At 44.4% G+C, this 18268-nt stretch overlaps 1 protein-coding gene across 3 annotated transcripts in view; it reads left to right on the forward strand.

The window, feature by feature from the left end:
- Window positions 1–7965: 7965 nt before the first annotated feature.
- Window positions 7966–18268, forward strand: part of LOC127581327 (multidrug and toxin extrusion protein 1-like) — a 37012-nt gene continuing 26709 nt past the window's right edge. For 2 of the 3 annotated variants that reach the window (XM_052035633.1, XM_052035631.1), the window contains exons 1-2: window positions 7966–8491; window positions 16771–16872. In XM_052035633.1, coding sequence (XP_051891593.1) covers window positions 8345–8491; window positions 16771–16872 — 249 coding nt within the window. In that variant the 5' untranslated portion in view covers window positions 7966–8344. The remainder of the gene's footprint in view (window positions 8492–16770; window positions 16873–18268) is intronic. The other variant, XM_052035634.1, reaches the window with a different exon arrangement.

Below are 18268 nucleotides of genomic sequence, written 5' to 3' on the forward strand. Positions count from 1 at the left end.
AATGAATGATCTGTACAAGAATGTAAAGGTTTGCACTGTTTTATAATTGTATATGGTTTGTCTTTTATTATGAATAAAGTTTATTCTGTAAAAGAAAATGATCCAGGAATAATGGTCAAAGTTACAGATACAAAAACTCAGAGATAGACAAAATAGAACCATATAGAGTCATAGAGTAATAGGGGACAGAAACAGGCCCTTCGGCCCAACTCGTCCGTGCCCACCTTGGTGCCCACCAAGCTAGTCCCATTTGCCCACATTTGGCCTATATCCCTCTAAACCCCTCCTGTTCATGTACTTACCCAAACGTCTTTTGTACATTGTTATTGTACCTGCCTCAACCACTTCCTCTGGCAGCTCGTTCCATATACGCATCACCCTCTGCATCAAGAAGTTGCCCCTCAGGACGCTTTTAAATCTTTCTCCTCTCACCGTAAACCTATGCCCTCTAGTTTTCAGTTCTCCTTCCCTGGGAAATAGACTGTGTGCGTTCACCCTATCTGTATCCCTCATGATCTTATACACCTCTGTAAGGTCACCCCTCAATCTTCTACATTTCAAGGAATAAAGTTCTAGCCTGCCCAGCCTCTCCGTATAACCCAGGCCCTCAAGTTCTGTCAGCATCCTTGTAAACCTTCTCTGCATTCTTTCCAGTTTAATGATGTCTTTCCTATAACAGGGTGACCAAAACTGTACACAGTACTCCAAGTGTGGTCTCACCATTGTCTTGTACAACTGAAACATAACATGCCAACTCCTGCACTCAGTGCCCTGACTGATGAAGGTCAGCGTGCCAAACGCCTTCTTCACCACCCTCCCTACCTGTAATGCCGCTTTCAGCTAAATATGTACTTGTAATCCTGGGTCCCTCTCTTCCACAACGCTCCCCAGGGCCCGACCATTCACTGTGTAAGTCCTACCCTGGTTTGACTTCCTAAAGTGTAACACTTTGCACTTACCCAAATTGGAAGCCATTTGCCAGTCCTTGGCTCACTTACCCAGTTAATCAAGATCCCCCTGTAATTTTTGATAACCTGATGGAAGTACTCAGAAGGTGGAAAACCTTCCGGAGGGAGGAAGCTCTTGTAGTTTCCTCTTTCCAGCAAGTTTTTCTGGGATTCACGTTATGCTGCAGCACAGGTTTCTGTTTCAGAGTAGACAGCCTGTATCTTTTTCCCAGGGTCCAAATGTCTAATATCAGAGGGCATGCACTTAAGGTGAGAGGGGGAAAGTTCAAAGGAGATGTGTGGGGCAAGTTCTTTACACAGAGAGGGGTGGGTGCCTGGAATGTGCTGCCAGGGGTGGGGGTGGGGCAGATACGATAGAGGCGTTAAAAGGCTCCGAGACAGGGACATAGATATGCAGAGAATGGCAGAAGGGATGAGGTGTCATAGAACATAGAACAGTACAGCACAGAACAGGCCCTTCGGCCCACAATGTTGTGCTGACATAGCTATTCCCTCCTACCTACAGAATGCCCACATCCCTCCATTTTCCTCTCATTCATGTACCCATCCAAGCCCCTCTTAAAACCCCCCAATGGAGTTGCCTCCACCGCCCTATCAGGGGACATATTCCAGGCATCCACCACTCTCTGAGTAAAAAACTTTCCCCTCACATCTCTTCTGAACCTACCCCGTCTCACCTTAAATGCGTGGCCTCTGGTATTGGATCGCTCAATAATGGGAAAAAGATATTGTTGTCCACCCTATGTATGCCCCTCATAGTTTTATTAGCTTAATTAGATCAGAACAATATCGTGGGCTGAAGGGCCTTTTCCTGTGCTGTACTGTTCTATGTTCTATGTTCGATATTTCCATAATCCATGTGTAATTCAACATCAGTGTTTAACTCCTTGGAGCAATGGAGGTTTGGTCATAGAAGGGTCATAGAACGATACAGCAGAGGCACACTGAGTCCATGCCCAACATCAGCCACCCATTTACACTAATCCCATATTGAGCTCATTGTTTCTATTCTCCCCACACTCTCACTAACTCTCTCCACATTCTTCCACACTAGGGGCAATTTACAGTGGGCAACTCACCTACAAACCCACACACTATTGGGTGTGGGAGCAAACCAAGGACCCTGAAGGAAACCCATACAGTCACGGGGAGCACACGCAAACTCCACACACTCAGGATTGAACCTGGGTCTCTGGCACTGTGAGACAGTGGGTCTACTGGAGGGTCCGGAGGAGGTTCACAAGAATGATCCCAGGAATGAAAAGCTTAATGTATGAGGAGCGTTTGATGCCTCTGGGCCTGTGCTTGATGGAGTTCAGAGGATGAGGGGGGATCTCATTGAAACCTACCGAATACTGAAAAGCCTGGATAGAGTGGACGTGGAGAGGATGTTTCGATTAATAGGAGAGTCTAGGATCCGAGGGCACGGCCTCAGAATAAAGGGACGTCCCTTTAAAACTGAGATGAGGAGGAATTTCTTCAGCCAGAGGGTGGTAAGTCTGTGCAATTTGTTGCCACGGAGGGCAGTGGAGGCCAAGTCATTGGGTGTATTTAAGGCAGAGATTGATAGGTTCTTGATTGGTAAGAGGTTTAAGGGTTATGGGGAGAAGGAGGGAGAGTGGGGTTGATAAAAAAATCAGCCAAGTTTGAATGGCAGAGCAGAATCGCTGGGCCGAATGGCCTAATTCTGTTCCCATATCTTATTGTCTTGTGGTCTTAGCGCCTGTGCCATTGTGCTGTGTGAGATAGCAGCTTCCTGACTGAGTCAATACCAACACCTGGACTTTAAATCCTCTGATGGATCCCTTTGGAAGGAAATTTAGATTCAAGCAACAAAGAACTACCAGTGGTAGTGGGAGTTCTAACGAGCCACCATTAACAGGACTGCTTGTGAGTGTAGATCATTGGTACATTAGTTGAGGATTCAGCACACGCAGTAACAGCTGGGTCTCCTGTTGATATAAGTTTCTTGAGCTGATACTGCACCAATACGATTGTGGCAATCTGATAACTGGCAGGCAGAGCGTCAATACAGTTAGTGCAGAATCAGGATCAGGTTTATTATCACTGACATATGTTGTGAAAGTACAGCTGTTTCACAGCACAAGTTCGATCCCCACCTCTGGTGCTGAGTGTGTGGAGTTTACACATTCTCCCTGCCACTGAGTCGGTTTCCACCGGGTGCTCCGGTTTCCTCTCCCGTTCCGAAGACGTACGTAGTAGAACTCATTGTTAAGCCCAGAAGTCTGCAACGTGCCCAGATGAGGTTCTGTTCGTCAAGCTTGTTTTATGCTCATTGTGACAGTGCAGGAGGCCACAGACTGGTCGGAGTGGGAGTGGGATCAGGAGTTGAAGAGGCAGACAATGGAATGGGAAGCTCAGGGTCACCACTGTGGACCAAACGCAGGTGTTCCTGTGGACATGTCTCCTGCTCTGCATTTTGCAACTCCCACGTTCCTTTGTCTAGGTTCGTTGGTCTTCGTTCTCACTCTCTTACTTCTCCCATTCACTCATTGACCAGATAACCTTATTTACATCCTATCCCCATGGTCAGCCCGGTTTTATCCTTTCAGAGACATCCCCTCCCCCATGCACCCTGAAGCTTAACAAGCTATTTTTGTCTCCTTTCCAGGCTGCTGCCTGGATTGGAGAGCATGTCTTGTAAGGATAGGTTGAGTGAGCTAGGGCTTTTCTCTCTGGAGAGAAGGAGGATGAGAGGTGATTTGATAGAGGTGTACAAGATGATAAGAGGCATTGATCGAGTGGACAGTCAGAGACTTTTTCCCAGGGTGAAAATGGCTGACATGAGGGGGCATAATTTTAAGGTGATTGGAAGAAGGTATAAGGGGGAATGTCAGTTTTTTACACAGACAGTGGTGGGTGCATGGAACGCACTGCCGGCAGAGGTTGTGGGGGCAGATACATTAGGGACATTTAAGAGACTCTTAGACAGTCACATGAATGATAGAGAAATGGGGGGGCTATGTGGGAGGGAAGGGTTAGATAGATCTTAGAGCAGGATAAAATGTCGGCACAACATAGTGGCCGAAGGGCCTGTACTGTGCTGTAATGTTCTATATTCTTTCCAGTTCTGACATAGGATCTTTGAAATGAAATGTTAACTCCGTTTCTCTTCCCACAGATGCTGCTTGACCTGCTGAGTATCTCGTGTTTCTGTTTTTATTGCAGATTTCCAACATTGGTAATTTTTAAATTTTATTTTTGAGTCTCAAGAATTGTTGGAGGACATCTTTGAGAACGTCCTTGAACCGTTTCTTCTATCGACCTGCTAATCTCTTGCTGCGACAGAGCTTGAATAGGGTCTGTTTCTCCTTCAATGGAATAACCGGGGAGGTGGATACAACAAGGAGCTGGTACTCGCCGTGTTTAGTGCTAACAAGCAAAGAAAGTTTTCACTCCTTGAGTCCTTGAAAGACCAAGGCTGACTCCAAGCCTAGTGATTCACTAAGGATAGTAAGTTACAGCAGGAACACATTGAATCTGCACTGGCCCTTCTGTGGTGGAATACAGTGAGCGCTATGGGACTATCAGTCCTTCAGCCACGGAAACAATTTCTCTTTACCTACTCTGTCTAATCTTCCTCTCGGTCATTCTGCTCCCACTTGTTTCCTTGTGATGGTAATTATTCATCACTAGAACCACTCCTGTAACCTCTCTGAAGCCTCCATCTCCTTCCCTAAAGAATGGAACCAAAACTGGACGGGCTACTCTGCTGTGGCTAGGTTCCTGCTTTATACTAGCGGATAGGTTCAGTTTTATGAATTGTACAGAGGTGTTGATAAAAATAATTTTAGCGTTGTATTTCCTCCAGGAGGTTTGCACTAAATAACAGCAACAAAAGGCAAAATTGTCACAAACATAAGGCGAACTCAAAGATTACTGCAATGGGGCTAGCTCAGCTAGACATCTTGGTCAGCATGGACAAGTTGGGCCGAAGGGTCTGTTTCTGTGTTGCATAACTCTATGGGTCTGCCTGCCCTGCTTTTTCCCCAAATCCCCACAGTTTTACCTACTTCCAACTATTTGTTTAACTTCCTTCTGCAGGCTGCTCTCAAGTCTTCATCAGGCAATGGTTTCCAATTCAAAGCTAGTTATCGTGTGAAGATTGTTCTCCCAATTTCTGCTTTGATTCCATTGCCAATCCCTTAAATCCTTTCCCCCTTGGTTATCAGTCCTTCAGCCATGGAAATAGTTTCTCTTTACTTGCCCTGTCTAATCTTCCTCTCAGCCATTCTGCCTCACCTCCTCCTCCTTGTTTCCTTCTAATTCTTTATCACTAAAACATTCTTACAACCTCTCCAAAACCTCCATGTCCTTCATAAGAATGGAACCAAAACTGGTCGGGATACTCTCAGTGGCCATCCTCCTGTTTTCTACCAGCGTCCTCTTGAACAGACCTTTAATACGCTAATGATGAACTCTTGATCTCCCAATCTACCTCGTCATAGCCTTTACATTTAAGATTAAGATTTCTTTATTAGTCACATGTACATTGAAACACACAGTGAAATGCATCTTTTGCGTAGAGTGTTCTGGGGTCAGCTCGCAAGTGTCGCCATGCTTCCAGTGCCAACGTAGCATGCCCACAACTTCCTAACCCGTCCGTCTTTGGAATGTGGGAGGAAACCGGAGCACCCGGAGGAAACCCACGCAGACACAGGGAGAACGTACAAACTCCTTACAGACAGCGGCTGGAATTGAACCCGGGTCACTGGCGCTGTAATAGCTTTACGCTAACAGCTATACTACCGTGCCTGTTTCAGAATCAGAATTAGAATCAGATTTATTATCACTGACATATGATGTGAAATGTGTTGTTTTGCAGCAGCAGTACAGTGCAAAGACATAAAAATCTATAATTTACAAAAATAAATAAACAGTTCAAAAAAACTTAGAGTACTGTGCTCAGTTCTGGTCGCCTCACTACAGGAAGGATATGGAAGCCATAGAAAGGGTGCAAAGGAGATTTACAAGGATGCTGCCTGGAATGCGGAGCCTGCCTTATGAAAGCAGGTTGAAGGAACTCGGCCTTTTCTCCTTGGAGCGACGGAGGATGAGGGGGGGACCTGATAGAGGTATATAAGATGATGAGAGGCATTGATCGGGTGGATAGTCAGAGGCTTTTCCCCAGGGCTGAAATGGTGGCCACAAGAGGACATAGGTTTAAGGTGCTGGGGAGTAGGTACAGAGGAGATGTCAAGGGTAAGTCTTTTACTCAGGTGAGTGTGTGGAATGGGCTGCCAGCAACGGTGGTGGAGGCGGATATGATCGGGTCTTTTAAGAGACTGTTGGATAGGTACATGGAGATGAGAAAAATAGAGGGCTATAGGTAAGCCTTGAAATTTCTAGGGTAGGGACATGTTCGGCACAGCTTTGTGGGCCGAAGGGCCTGAATTGTGCTGTAGGTTTTTCTATGTTTCTATGTTTCTAAAAAGGAATAATGAGGTAGTGTTCATGGGTTCATCGACCATTCAGCGATCTGATGGCGGAGGGGAAGAAGCTGTTCCTGAATTGTTGAGTGTGGGTCTTCAGGCTCCTGTACCTCCTCCCTGATGGTAGTAACGAGAAGAGGGTATATCCCGGGTGGTGAGGGTCCTAAGTGATGGGTGCCTCCTCCTTGATAAGATTAGATAAGATAAGATACCTTTATTAGTCACATGTATATTGAAACACACAGTGAAATGCACCTTCCACGTAGAGTGTTCTGGGGGCAGCCCGCAAGTGTCGCCGCACTTCCAGCGCCAACATGACATGCCCACAACTTCCTAACCCGTATGTTTTTGGAATGTGGGAGGAAACTGGAGCACCTGGAGGAAACCCATGCAGACACATGGGGAGAACGTACAAACTCCTTACGGAGAGCGGCCGGAATTGAACCCGGGTCGCTGGCGCTGTAATAGCGTTACGCTAACCGCTACACTACCGTGCCTGCCTCTTGAAGATGTCCTGGACGGTGGGGAGGGTTGTGCCCGTGATGGAGCTGGCTGAGCTTACAACCCTCTGCAGCCTCTTGCGATCCTGCACATTGGAGCCTCCATACTGTGATGCAACCAGTAAGAATACTCTCCACTGTACAACAGTATAAATTTGCAAGAGTCTTAGGTGACATACCAAATCTCCTCAAACTCCTAATGAAGTAGAGCCTTCTTCTTGATTGCATCAATGTGTTGGGCCCAAGTAAGATCCTTTGAGATATTGACGCCCAGGAACTTGAAGCTGCTCACCCTTTCCACCACTGATCCCTCAATGAAAACTGGTGTGTGTTCTCCCGACTTCCCCTTCCTGAAGTCCACAATCAATTCCTTGGCCTTGCTGACTTTATTTGCACTTTATTTGTTTACCTGCACTGCACTTTCTCTGTAGCTGCTACACTATATTCTGTGTTCTTTTACTTTAACTACGTCAATGTACTTACAGTACGTACGGCATGATCTGCCTAGAGGGCACGCAAACATAAGTTTTTCACTGTATCTTGGTACATGTCACAATCATAAACCAACTCAATTCAATTCAGATATATTCAGTTTTATTAATTGTACAGTGGCTTCAATATAAATAATTTTTGCACTGCATTTCCTACAGGAGGTTTACACTGAAAAACAGCAATAAAAGACAAAACTGTCAGCAAACATAAGGTGAACTCAAAAATTATTGCAAAAATAGAGTTAGTTGAGGCAACAGTGTGTCTCGCCTGAGCTGGGGTATGGAGGTGGTTTCTCCATTAATCTGTTGATTGCTCAGCTCAATGATTTGAAACATTTTTTTAGGACAAAATAGTTTGGTGCAGATTTGGAGGAAGAATCTTACAGAGTGGAGGTTTACTTCAAAAGAATGCACAATGTACAATAACAGGGGTTTCCCCCGATTAACACAGTAATTGGTCAACATTTGGGACTTCTGATTTTTTTCTTGTTCCAAATTCTGACAGCCACGTACAGTAAATCCTACCTCCGGGGCTTAGATCGTTGGTGGATACAAGTGACATTTATAGTCGAGAGAGGAGTCGTGAGCTCCGACCTTCGCAGAGTAAAGTGAGCTGGAAAAATACTCTTTAACATTGAACTTTAAGTTTTGGGCAGAATACCGGCCAAACCCAATATCTACTCTTCTGCACATTGGCTGCAAGCCAACACTGACTACACCGGCACAATGTTTATCAGTTACATATTGTCCTCTTGCCACATAACTGAGGCTGGAGATGGAATAGTGAGTCTCACAGCTCCGGAACAACGCAAGGGTTATCTTCGTCCCATCACCTATCCCAGGTCTGGTGGCTGATTTCAGAGCGACGGGAAGGTCGAGTAAATCGGGAGTACAGCCGGCTGGTGTTCTATGGTGCCAGGGAGGTTGGGAAAATGACAGACGTGATGCAAGTCACCCCGAACACCACCCCCCACACGTCTAGAACTCGGGTCGCCTTGCTACTGAGGGGAGTAAAGAGGATAATACCAGTCAACTTCTGGGATGAAGCGAAAAGAGTGTCGCTGGTAGCCGGGCCGGTGGTGAGTGCACAGAGTCACACAGCACGAAACAGTCCCTTCGGCCCAACTGGTCCATGCCAGCCATTGCTAGTCCCATTTGCCAGCGTTTGGCCCATAGCCTTCTAAACCTTTCCTATCCCTGTACCTATCCAACTGTCTTTTAAAAGTTGTTAATGTACCTGCCTCAACTGCTTCCTCTGGCAGCTCGTTCCACATGCATATCACCCTCTGTGTAAAAAAAAGTTGCCCCTCAGGTTCCTATTAATCTAACATTAAAAGATCACATCTGAATTAAGAAGGAACTGCCACAACTTATATCGTTGTTGCCTGATCTAACAAAACCAATAGGTTGGATTCGTCTATTAGAAAGACTTTACATAGGAAGCTGAGGATGAGAGAAGGTGTGGAGACCTCTCTGTAAAAACATGCAAACCTGCTATAGGTGTATGATGAAACACTCTCCACTTGCCTGGATGAGTGCAATTGCAACAACGTTCAAAAAGCTCGATACCATTCAGGACAAAGCAGTCTGCTTGAAGTTTTAATAGTGCCCCTGTCTCTGAGACGTCCACTGTCCATGCCTTGGAGACCATTGGACAGATGTTCAAATGCAATAATCATTAGGGACACTGCGCCCACAAGTCCGGGACACGGGCTGGCTGCTCTGGGAGAAGTAGTGACCCCTTAACGCCTTCGCACACCTGCCTGACTCAAGCCGCTGTATCAATATCTTAGGACTGCCCATCGAACACTCCATCAGGGCATTATGACCAGAATTGCAGCAAGTTTAACAAAAGCTGCTGCCACCGTTCTGGGCTTCTACAGATTGTGCCATCTCTCACAAACAAGTAATACACACTCTTGGGTGCTTCCTCTTCATTTCAGTACAACATTTCCTTTAAATTTATAACAATTCCAATATGTGGATCTTGCTACTTGAGTGTTGAATCTGTATTTTTATGCAGCGACAGTCCACGTAAAGGTCATAACATTGAGCACCTCAAATTGCCTCAGGTGCACAGATCTATGCAGTGTAAATTCTGTTGACTCAGTGTTTTCAACCACTTTGATGTGGTGGAGTATCAGTCAGTGGTGGTTAACTCACTGGGCTAGTATCTGAAGGCCTGAATTATTGGTATGTTGACATGAGTTCAAATCCCACCACAGCCATGTGGGGAATTTCAGCTCGTTTAGGTGTAGAATTAAAGAAAAACTATTGGTGTCCATGAAACCACTGTTTCATTGTTGAAACCCATCTTATAGAGTCACACAGTCAAATAGCATAGAATCAAGACCTTTAGCCTACCATGTCTGACCACTGAGTACCTATCTATTATTAATCCACTCTACCAGCACTTGGCCCACGCATTGAGTGTTTAGTATTATGTTTAGCATCCAATAAAACTAACATCCTTCAAACAAAGACATCGATCATCCTTACTGGTCTGGGCTATAGGTAACTCCAGACCCTCCAAAGTGATTGACTCTGAAACAACTTCCCGATGTTTGCTGTTTGGAGGGTAATTAGAAAAGGGCAATAAAAACTGGCCCGGCTAATGATTTCCACACCTTCTGGTCATATAACAGAGAGCAGAGGCTGAATTTCATGAAACAATTTCTTAGCAAATTTAAACTTCTGAAGCACTGGAATGGACAATATAAAAACTTTTGCTCTCTTGACTGGTCATTCTGGTGTTGAGAAGTTTAAAATAAATGCCTGTTCTTTTCATGATTACAAAATAACTGAGTAAAACTGTAGAGAAGTTGGCCACAATAATCAAACAATGTAAGACAAGATTTCTATATTAGTCATACATGCATCGAAACACACAATGAAATGCATCTTTTGCATAGAGTGTTCTGGGGGCAGCCCGCAAGTGTTGCCACGCTTCCGGCACCAACATAGCATGCCCACAACTTCCTAACCCGTACGTCTTTGGAATGTGGGAGGAAACCGGAGCACCCGGAGGAAACCCATGCAGACACACGGGGAGAACGTACAAACTCCTTACAGACAGCTGCCAGAATTGAACCCGGGTCGCCGGCGCTGTAATAGCGTTACGCTAACTGCTACACTACCATGCCTGCGGTAAAGGTTAACCTGTAAAGGTTAACAAGGCAGTTTCACAGTATGTGGACATTGCTGACAAGGGCAACATTTATTAATGATCCCTGGATATCCTGTTACGGGTGCTGATATAACCACTATACTACCATTGACCTGATTTATCCTCTTCGACAGGCTGTGGTAGTTTGGTACAACTGAGGAGCAGTTCAGAATTTTGTTCTGCATTGATTCATAAATGCAGAATGATTAGTGAGTTTTGCCGATGACATGAAAGTTGATGGTGGTGCAGAGGAAGGTTGTCTAAGGCCACAGCAGGATATAGATCAGATGGGCAGCGCACTGGCAAATAGAATTTAATCCTGACAAGCATGAGGCAGTGCATTTTAGGAAGTCAAATAGGGGTAGAACATGTCAGGAAATGGTGGAGCACCAAGGAATATTGATGAACAGAGGGACCTCGAGTCCATAGTTCCCTGAAAATGGCAATACAGGTAGATAAGGTGGTGAAGAATGCATATGGGATGCTCTGCTTCATAGGTTGGGGCATGGAATATAAGAGTTGGGATGTTAGTTTGCACCTTTACAAAACACTGGTTAGATCGCACTTGGAGCACTGTGTGCAGTTCTGGTCACCACACTGTAGGAAGGATGTGGCTACACTGGAGAAAGTGCAGAGGAGGTTCACCAGGATGTTGCTAGGACTGAGGCGAGGTTGGATAGGCTGCATTTGTTTTCTCTAGAGCAAAGGAGGCTGAGGGGAGACCTGATGGATGTATATAAGACTATGGGAGCATTGGTAGGGTAGATGGAAATAATCTTTTTCCCATGATTTATGGTATAGAAAAGGAAGGAGTTTTAAAGGGGATCAGACGGGTAAGTGTTTTACGCAGAGACTGGTTGATATCTGGAACATGCTGCCAGAGGAGGTGATGGAATCAGACACAATCACTATATTTAGGAGGCATTTAGACAGGCTCTTGAGTAGGCAAGGACCCAGATCTAATGTGGGCAAATGGTCTTAGTGTAGTTGGGCAAAAGGTTGGCATGGACGGGGTGGGCTGAAGGGCCTGTTTCCATGATGCACAGCTCTATGCCTCAATTACAAATATTTCTCACACAACATCGAAGGAGGCCATTTGGCCCATTGAGTCTATGCCAACTTCCAAAGCTTTCCCATCAGTCCCATTCCCCCACCTATTTACCTGTAATCCATTCCCTGTCACATACCACCAATTCCCCCTGATTAATCTACCATCCAGCTACACACAAATTAATTTACAGTTGACAACAATTAACCTATCAACCAGCACAAATTTGGGATGTAGGAAGAAACCAGTGCACCCGGGGGTGGGGGGGGGCGGTGGGGGGGAACCATGTGGTCACATAGAGATGTGCAAACTCCACACAGAGAGCACACTAGGATTAAACCCGGTTTGATGGAGCAGTGTAGCAACAGCACTCTCTGTCTCCCAGACTGGATAGGTCCATCTTTCTTCTCCAGTGTGTGGGTGGTCAATCGGTTCCTCTGATATACAGGTTTCTCAGGTGGTCTATTCAAGCAGATGGGTCAGTCCATGAGATCAAATTTCGTTTGATGTCAGAATCTGCCAACAAGTAGGAGAATACTTCAGATGTCATGATGTGAGCGAGGCAATTTATGTATAATGATGAAGTTTCTCCAACTAGCATGCTGTGTACCATCCCATGGAAGCTTATACTTTGTGTATTGCTTGAACTATAAGGATTGGATTAAAGAACTAAATGGGGCTGGATTGTCCGGGATCCAGATCACTATCCGGACTTGCCATCCACACTTCCTGCCCCTCAGACTTCCGCGGAAGGTGCGTGACTGGACAAGCTGAGCCCTTGTACCCCTGAGGCAGAGTGAGTTCTGGGTGCGAGTTTGCCCAGGAGAATGTGTTGTTGGCTGTTAGACTGTTTTTACCTGTCTCTGATGGTCAGAGATGTTGAAAAAGATTGAACTAGATCTGTATAACTATATAAAAATTATGAAAAGTAGTTGAGAACCTGTTAACGTATTTACAAATGAAAATAAAACATAAACTGAACTTAAATAATTGAAGCACTTACCATCATCCACATTACCCCACCGAAATGGGGCGATTCCAGTGATGGAGCAGACAGCCCCATGTTCTGGTGTCTGACTCCCAGCACACCCTGGATGTTCACCTTTGACCACACTATTTTACTTAACTACTGATAGCTGGTCCCCATTGGCAGAAATTCAAGAGGTGCTGAGGAAAAAAACAGCTTTGCCCAGTGATTCCCCTCCAGTCAACAGGATGGAGTTGATGCTGTGACCCAATCGAGCCTCTGGGCACCACGGAACTAGGACTAATTCACTTCGTGTCTCCATTGTCAGAGTAAAGAGCTGTTTCCACTGGCATCAGGGCTGGAGACCTGCTGGTGCCATTTTGGATTCAAAGATTTTCACTGCAAACTTTCTGCATTTGACAATAATTTACTCTATCCACCTGTAACTTTTGTAGAATGATTAACTTTAATTGAGGGCAAACTACTTGAACAAAAAAAATTGTGGTGCTTATGTTTAAAACTAACTGATGATCGCAGCGGTTTTAATCATTAATTTAATTTAACAAAAAATAAGTTCCCTGAAGATGGGACCTCATAGTGAGGGCACTCCTAGGTTGCAGTGATCATAACATCATTGTATTTTACATTCACTTTGAGGGATAGAGGAGTGGGCCCAATCCTTAAACAAGAGCAGTTATAAAGATAGAGCTCGCTTAAGTGAACTGGCAGATCAGTCAAGATGCAGTGGCGGATATTTGCAGGAAACTTTCAGAATAAGGAGAGTAGTCACATTCCAATGACAAAGAAAACTTCCAATGGGGACCAGCCATCAGTAGTTAACTAAAATAGTTAAAGATTGTACGCACTAATGGTGCAAAGGTGAGGGCAGATCACAAGATTGGACAGGTTATGTGAAAAACGGCAAAGAATGACTAAAAGTTTTAGAAGGAAGGAAAAGTTAGAGCATGAGATTAAGTGAGCCAGAAATGCAAATACAGTAGTATTCATAGATAATTCAAAAGGAAATAAGTTAACAAAGTGAGTGGGGCGAGTCCAGTGATGGAGCGGACAGTCAGATGTGTTGGTTCTTCTGACCTGATAAGGGAAGCAAAGGAGATGTCAGAAGAATTAAACAGGTACTTTGTATCAGCCTTTGTTATAGGGAATGCAAATAACATACAGATGTCAATGGGGAATCGGAAGGAAGAGAGGAACTCGGGAAAATTATCATCAGCAGAGCACTGGTACTGAGCAAATTGTTGGAGCAGCAGGCTGACGTTTTAATGTCCTGATGGACTTCAATCTGGGGTCTTAAAAGGAGTGGCTACTGAGATTATTTGTGCTTTGGTTTGAATTTTCTAAAGCTCCCTAGAAAGTAGGAGCACAGTAGACCCACCACGTCTGTGCTGACCGCCATGCCAATTTAACTAACCCTATCTGCCTGCATATGGTCCATTTCCCTCCACTCCCTGCCTGTTCATGTGTCTGTCTAAATACCTCTTAAATGTTGCCATTGTACCTGCTTCTATCACCTCTCCTGGCAGCAGGTTCCAGGCACCTACCACTCCTTGTGTGAATAATTTGCCTTGCCATCTCCTTTAAACTTTTCCCCTCTCACCTTAAAGCTAAGCCCTCTTGTATTTGACATTTTCAGCCTGGGAAAAAGGCTGACTCTCTACCCTATTCATGCTTCTCATAATCTTATATACATCTATCAGGTCATCCTTCAGCCTCCGGTGCTCCAGAGAAAACAATCCAAGTTTGTCCAAACTCTCCTTATGGCTAATACACTCCAATCCAGGTAATATCCTGATGAACCTCTTCTGCACCCTCTTCAAAGCCTCCACAGCTAGTGTGGCTACCAGAACTGTATACAGTACTTCAAATCAGGCTTAACCAAAGTTTTATACAGCTTCAACATGACTTGCCAACTTAGGTACCCAATGCCTTGACTGATGAAGGCAAACGTGCCATGTGCCTTCTTCACCAACCTATCTACCTGTGTTGCCATTTTCAGGAAACTACGGACTTGAGCACCAAGGTCTCTCTGTTCATCAACATGCCTTAGTGCTCTACCATTTACTATATTTGTCCTACCCCTCTTTGACTTCCCAAAATGTGTCTCCTCATACTTGTTGGGCTTAAGTTACACCTGCCAATGCTCTGCCCAATTTTCCATCTTATCTATATCTTGCTGTAGCCTTGGACAACCTGCCTCATGATTGATAACTTCAATGTTCATATTGTCTGAAAACTTATTGATCAGATCGCCTATATTTTCATCCTAATCATTTATGTATGCTATAAACAGAAGGCATTTGAAAAGGGGCTGCATTAAAGATTATTGCAGAAAATAAAAGCTCGGTGTAGTCAGTAACACTTTGGTGTGGTTAAAAGATTGTCTTGGCTAACAGAAAACAGAGAAGCTACAAGTGCTTCTATTTCCGAATGTAACAAGTGTTCTGCCCAGTGCTGGGACCTCAACATTTAACTATTTATTTAAGTGACTTGGATAAAGGCACCAAAGTTATGGTTGCTAAATCTGTTGATGGCACAAAGATAGGAAAGGAAGTTGTGGAGGGGACGTCAGGAGATGGCAGAAGGATATGGATAGGTTAAGCGAGTGGGCAAAGATCTGGCGAATGAATAATGTGGGAACATCTGAAATTGTCCATTTTGCCAAAAATAAAAAGGAAGCATATTGTCTAGCACTGTGATGCTAGATCCCACCGTGAAGCAGAGGGATCTACCTATCCTGGTACTTACCCCATAAAAGGCTTGCTTGCCGATACAAAAAGTAATCAGGAAAGCTAATTGAATGCTATTGCCTCGGGAAATTGAATACAAAATTAGGGAGGTTATGCTCCAGTTATATAGGATATTGGTGGGACTACATCTAGAATAATGTGTAGAGTATTGGTATTCTCATTTAAGGAAGGATATTAATACTCTGGAAGCCATTTGGTGAAGGATTAATTGAGAACTATCTGATTTGGGTACATTATCTTATGAGGAAATGTTAGACAATTTAGACTTGTACCTGCTGGAGTTTAGAAGAGGAAGAAGAGACTTGATAGAAATGTGAGATTCTGAGTGGTTTTGACAGGGTGGATACAGGGGGGATGTTTCCTCTTGCGGGAGAATTTAGACTTAGAGAGGCAACATTTAAAAATGCGTCTTTCATTTAACACATCAATGAGGTGAATTGTCTTTCTCTGAGGGTTGGGAGAGTCTTTGAATATTATTAAGGCCAAGGTAGCCAGATACTTGATAAGTATGGGAACAAAAACTTACCACAGGTGGACAGATAGGTTGAGTTGAGTTTGCATCCAGATCAGCCATGACCTTATTAAATGACGGAGCAGATTCGAGGGGTCAGGTATCCTGTTCCTGCTGCTGTATGTTTGAATAATGAAATCTGTCTTCGATTAGGGCAGTATGTCCATTTAGCAGAATATAATAGCTCTGGTCTTTCAGCATATACTGGGCTCTGACATTATCAGAGTATCTGCAGTAGATCTCCTTGCTGCTTCAGTGTTGACAGCTTTGCCTACATCTCTGGTCCAATATTCAGGGTGTTCAGGTAATAGGTCTATTTAAATAACATGCAAAGGGTGTGGTCTATTTAAATAACATGCAACTTCCTCATTCTGCTGCCTCTGTCTGTTGGCAACAGTAAAGTGAAAAGTTAAAGTTTCAATCATTCTCTGAAACATCAGGGAGCTTTGTCAATGATGCTCCTTCAGTCAAACTCCCAAACTCAAAGTGATTTTAATTAATCAATTTCATAACCCTATTAGTTCTGAACCTGTCTAATACAGTTTTGGGGTATTCACCTGAGCATCAAATTCAACTCTCAGATGAACATAAAGGGTCAAATGGCACAGTTGCAGAGTGAGGTGATTATCTGCAGGCTCATATTCACCCCTCATTCACCATCACTAACCAAATTATCTGTTTATAAATACATTCCTGTTGTGGGAGCTCGCTGTTCACAGATTTGGTGGCACATTCCCAATACCACAAAAGTGACAGCACGTCTGCAGTAGTTCAGGGACATCCTGAAAGGCTCTCTAAAAATGTCTCCATTTCATCAAGTTGCATCCCTCCTCTTTGGACGAAAAGCCCCCTGTTTTCCGAGTGAATTGTGTTCATTGTGTTTTTCCTTTGTCAACAGTTTTTGGCACAGCTGATGGAGTTTTCCATAAGTACTGTCAGCACCATATTCTGTGGACATTTGGGAAGACTTGAATTGGAGATAGTTTCACTTGCTACAACGGTGAGTTTATCAACAGGTTTATTTTACAGTTAACATAGTACTTGTAAAATACAGGCAATGGATCTTAAAATTAACTTTTATCCTTTGATCAATCATAAGTTCTTCTTGTAAGACAGGAGTCTATAGTGTGTACTTAACTGTATAGTGAATCTCCACATTAGAAAGAATAGCTGTAGCCTTGGCGAGCAGGAAGGGAATTCACTGCAGATCCCTCCTCAATCAGCACAACACTACCCTACAGCAGTTGCTGGTCACCATGGGGTAAATATTAATCTCATACAAATAAGAAAAGATAAGGTATCTTTATTAGTCACATGTACATCGAAACACACAGTGAAATGCATCTTTTGCGTAGAGTGTTCTGGGGGACAGCCCGCGAGTGTTGCCACGCTTCCGGCGCCAACATAGCACGCCCACAACTTCCTAACCCGTACGTCTTTGGAATATGGGAGGAAACCGGAGCACCTGGAGGAAACCCACGCAGACACGGGGAGAACGTACAAAATCCTTACAGACAGCAGCCGGAATTGAACCTGGGTCGGTGGCTCTGTAATAGCGTTACACTAACCACTACATTATCTAGCTCTTCCCCAGCTTATGAGCGCCTGACTTATGTACAGCTCGTACATACGAACAAGTGTCTGGGAGACTGGCGGGATGGATTTGCTGGCTGCTGCGGGGCTGCAGGCATCTTCTGCCGGGTGGGAACTCGGTTCATGGCCACATTTCCGACTTGCAAACTGTTTGGGTTACGAACGGTCCACAGGAAGGGAAATCTGTCATAAGCTGGGAAGGACCTATATATGGATTAGGAGCAGGCAACTCTGACCCGCTGAGTTCCTCCAGCACTTTGGGTGCTGCTTTTGCAAATTATGCACCAGGACACCCAGATCCCTCCACATCCCAGAGCTTTGAAATCTTTCACCATTGAGAAACTACGCCTCCTTTCAATTTTGCCTGCAAATCAGACAATTTCTGATCTTCCTACATGATTCTCCATTGCCCAGAACTTTGCGCATTCAACCTATAGACAGGCTGTCCCCAGGTAACGAACAGGTTCTGTTTTTACAGACGTCCTGAAGTCAATTTTGTCCGTAAGTCAGAAAATACACAAAGATCACTGGATATGGTGTCCATACCTCCACAGTATTGTGACGAATGGCATCAAAAACACATTAGACTGATAAGAAAATAATAATGGAGAGAGAGAGGAAACTAGTTCTGCCTTTCATAGGAACAAACATGTGTATGTACACCAGACTTTTGAATCTAGTAATGTTATGGGAGCTCGTACGTATCTACGAGTGTCCATAAGTCAGGCGTTCGTAACCCTGGGGGGTCTGTATATCAATTTGTAGCCTCTTTATGTCCTCGTCACTACTTACTTTCTGACCTA

This window comes from Pristis pectinata, chromosome 21, assembly GCF_009764475.1.
Source record: "Pristis pectinata isolate sPriPec2 chromosome 21, sPriPec2.1.pri, whole genome shotgun sequence".
NCBI lineage: Eukaryota > Metazoa > Chordata > Chondrichthyes > Rhinopristiformes > Pristidae > Pristis > Pristis pectinata.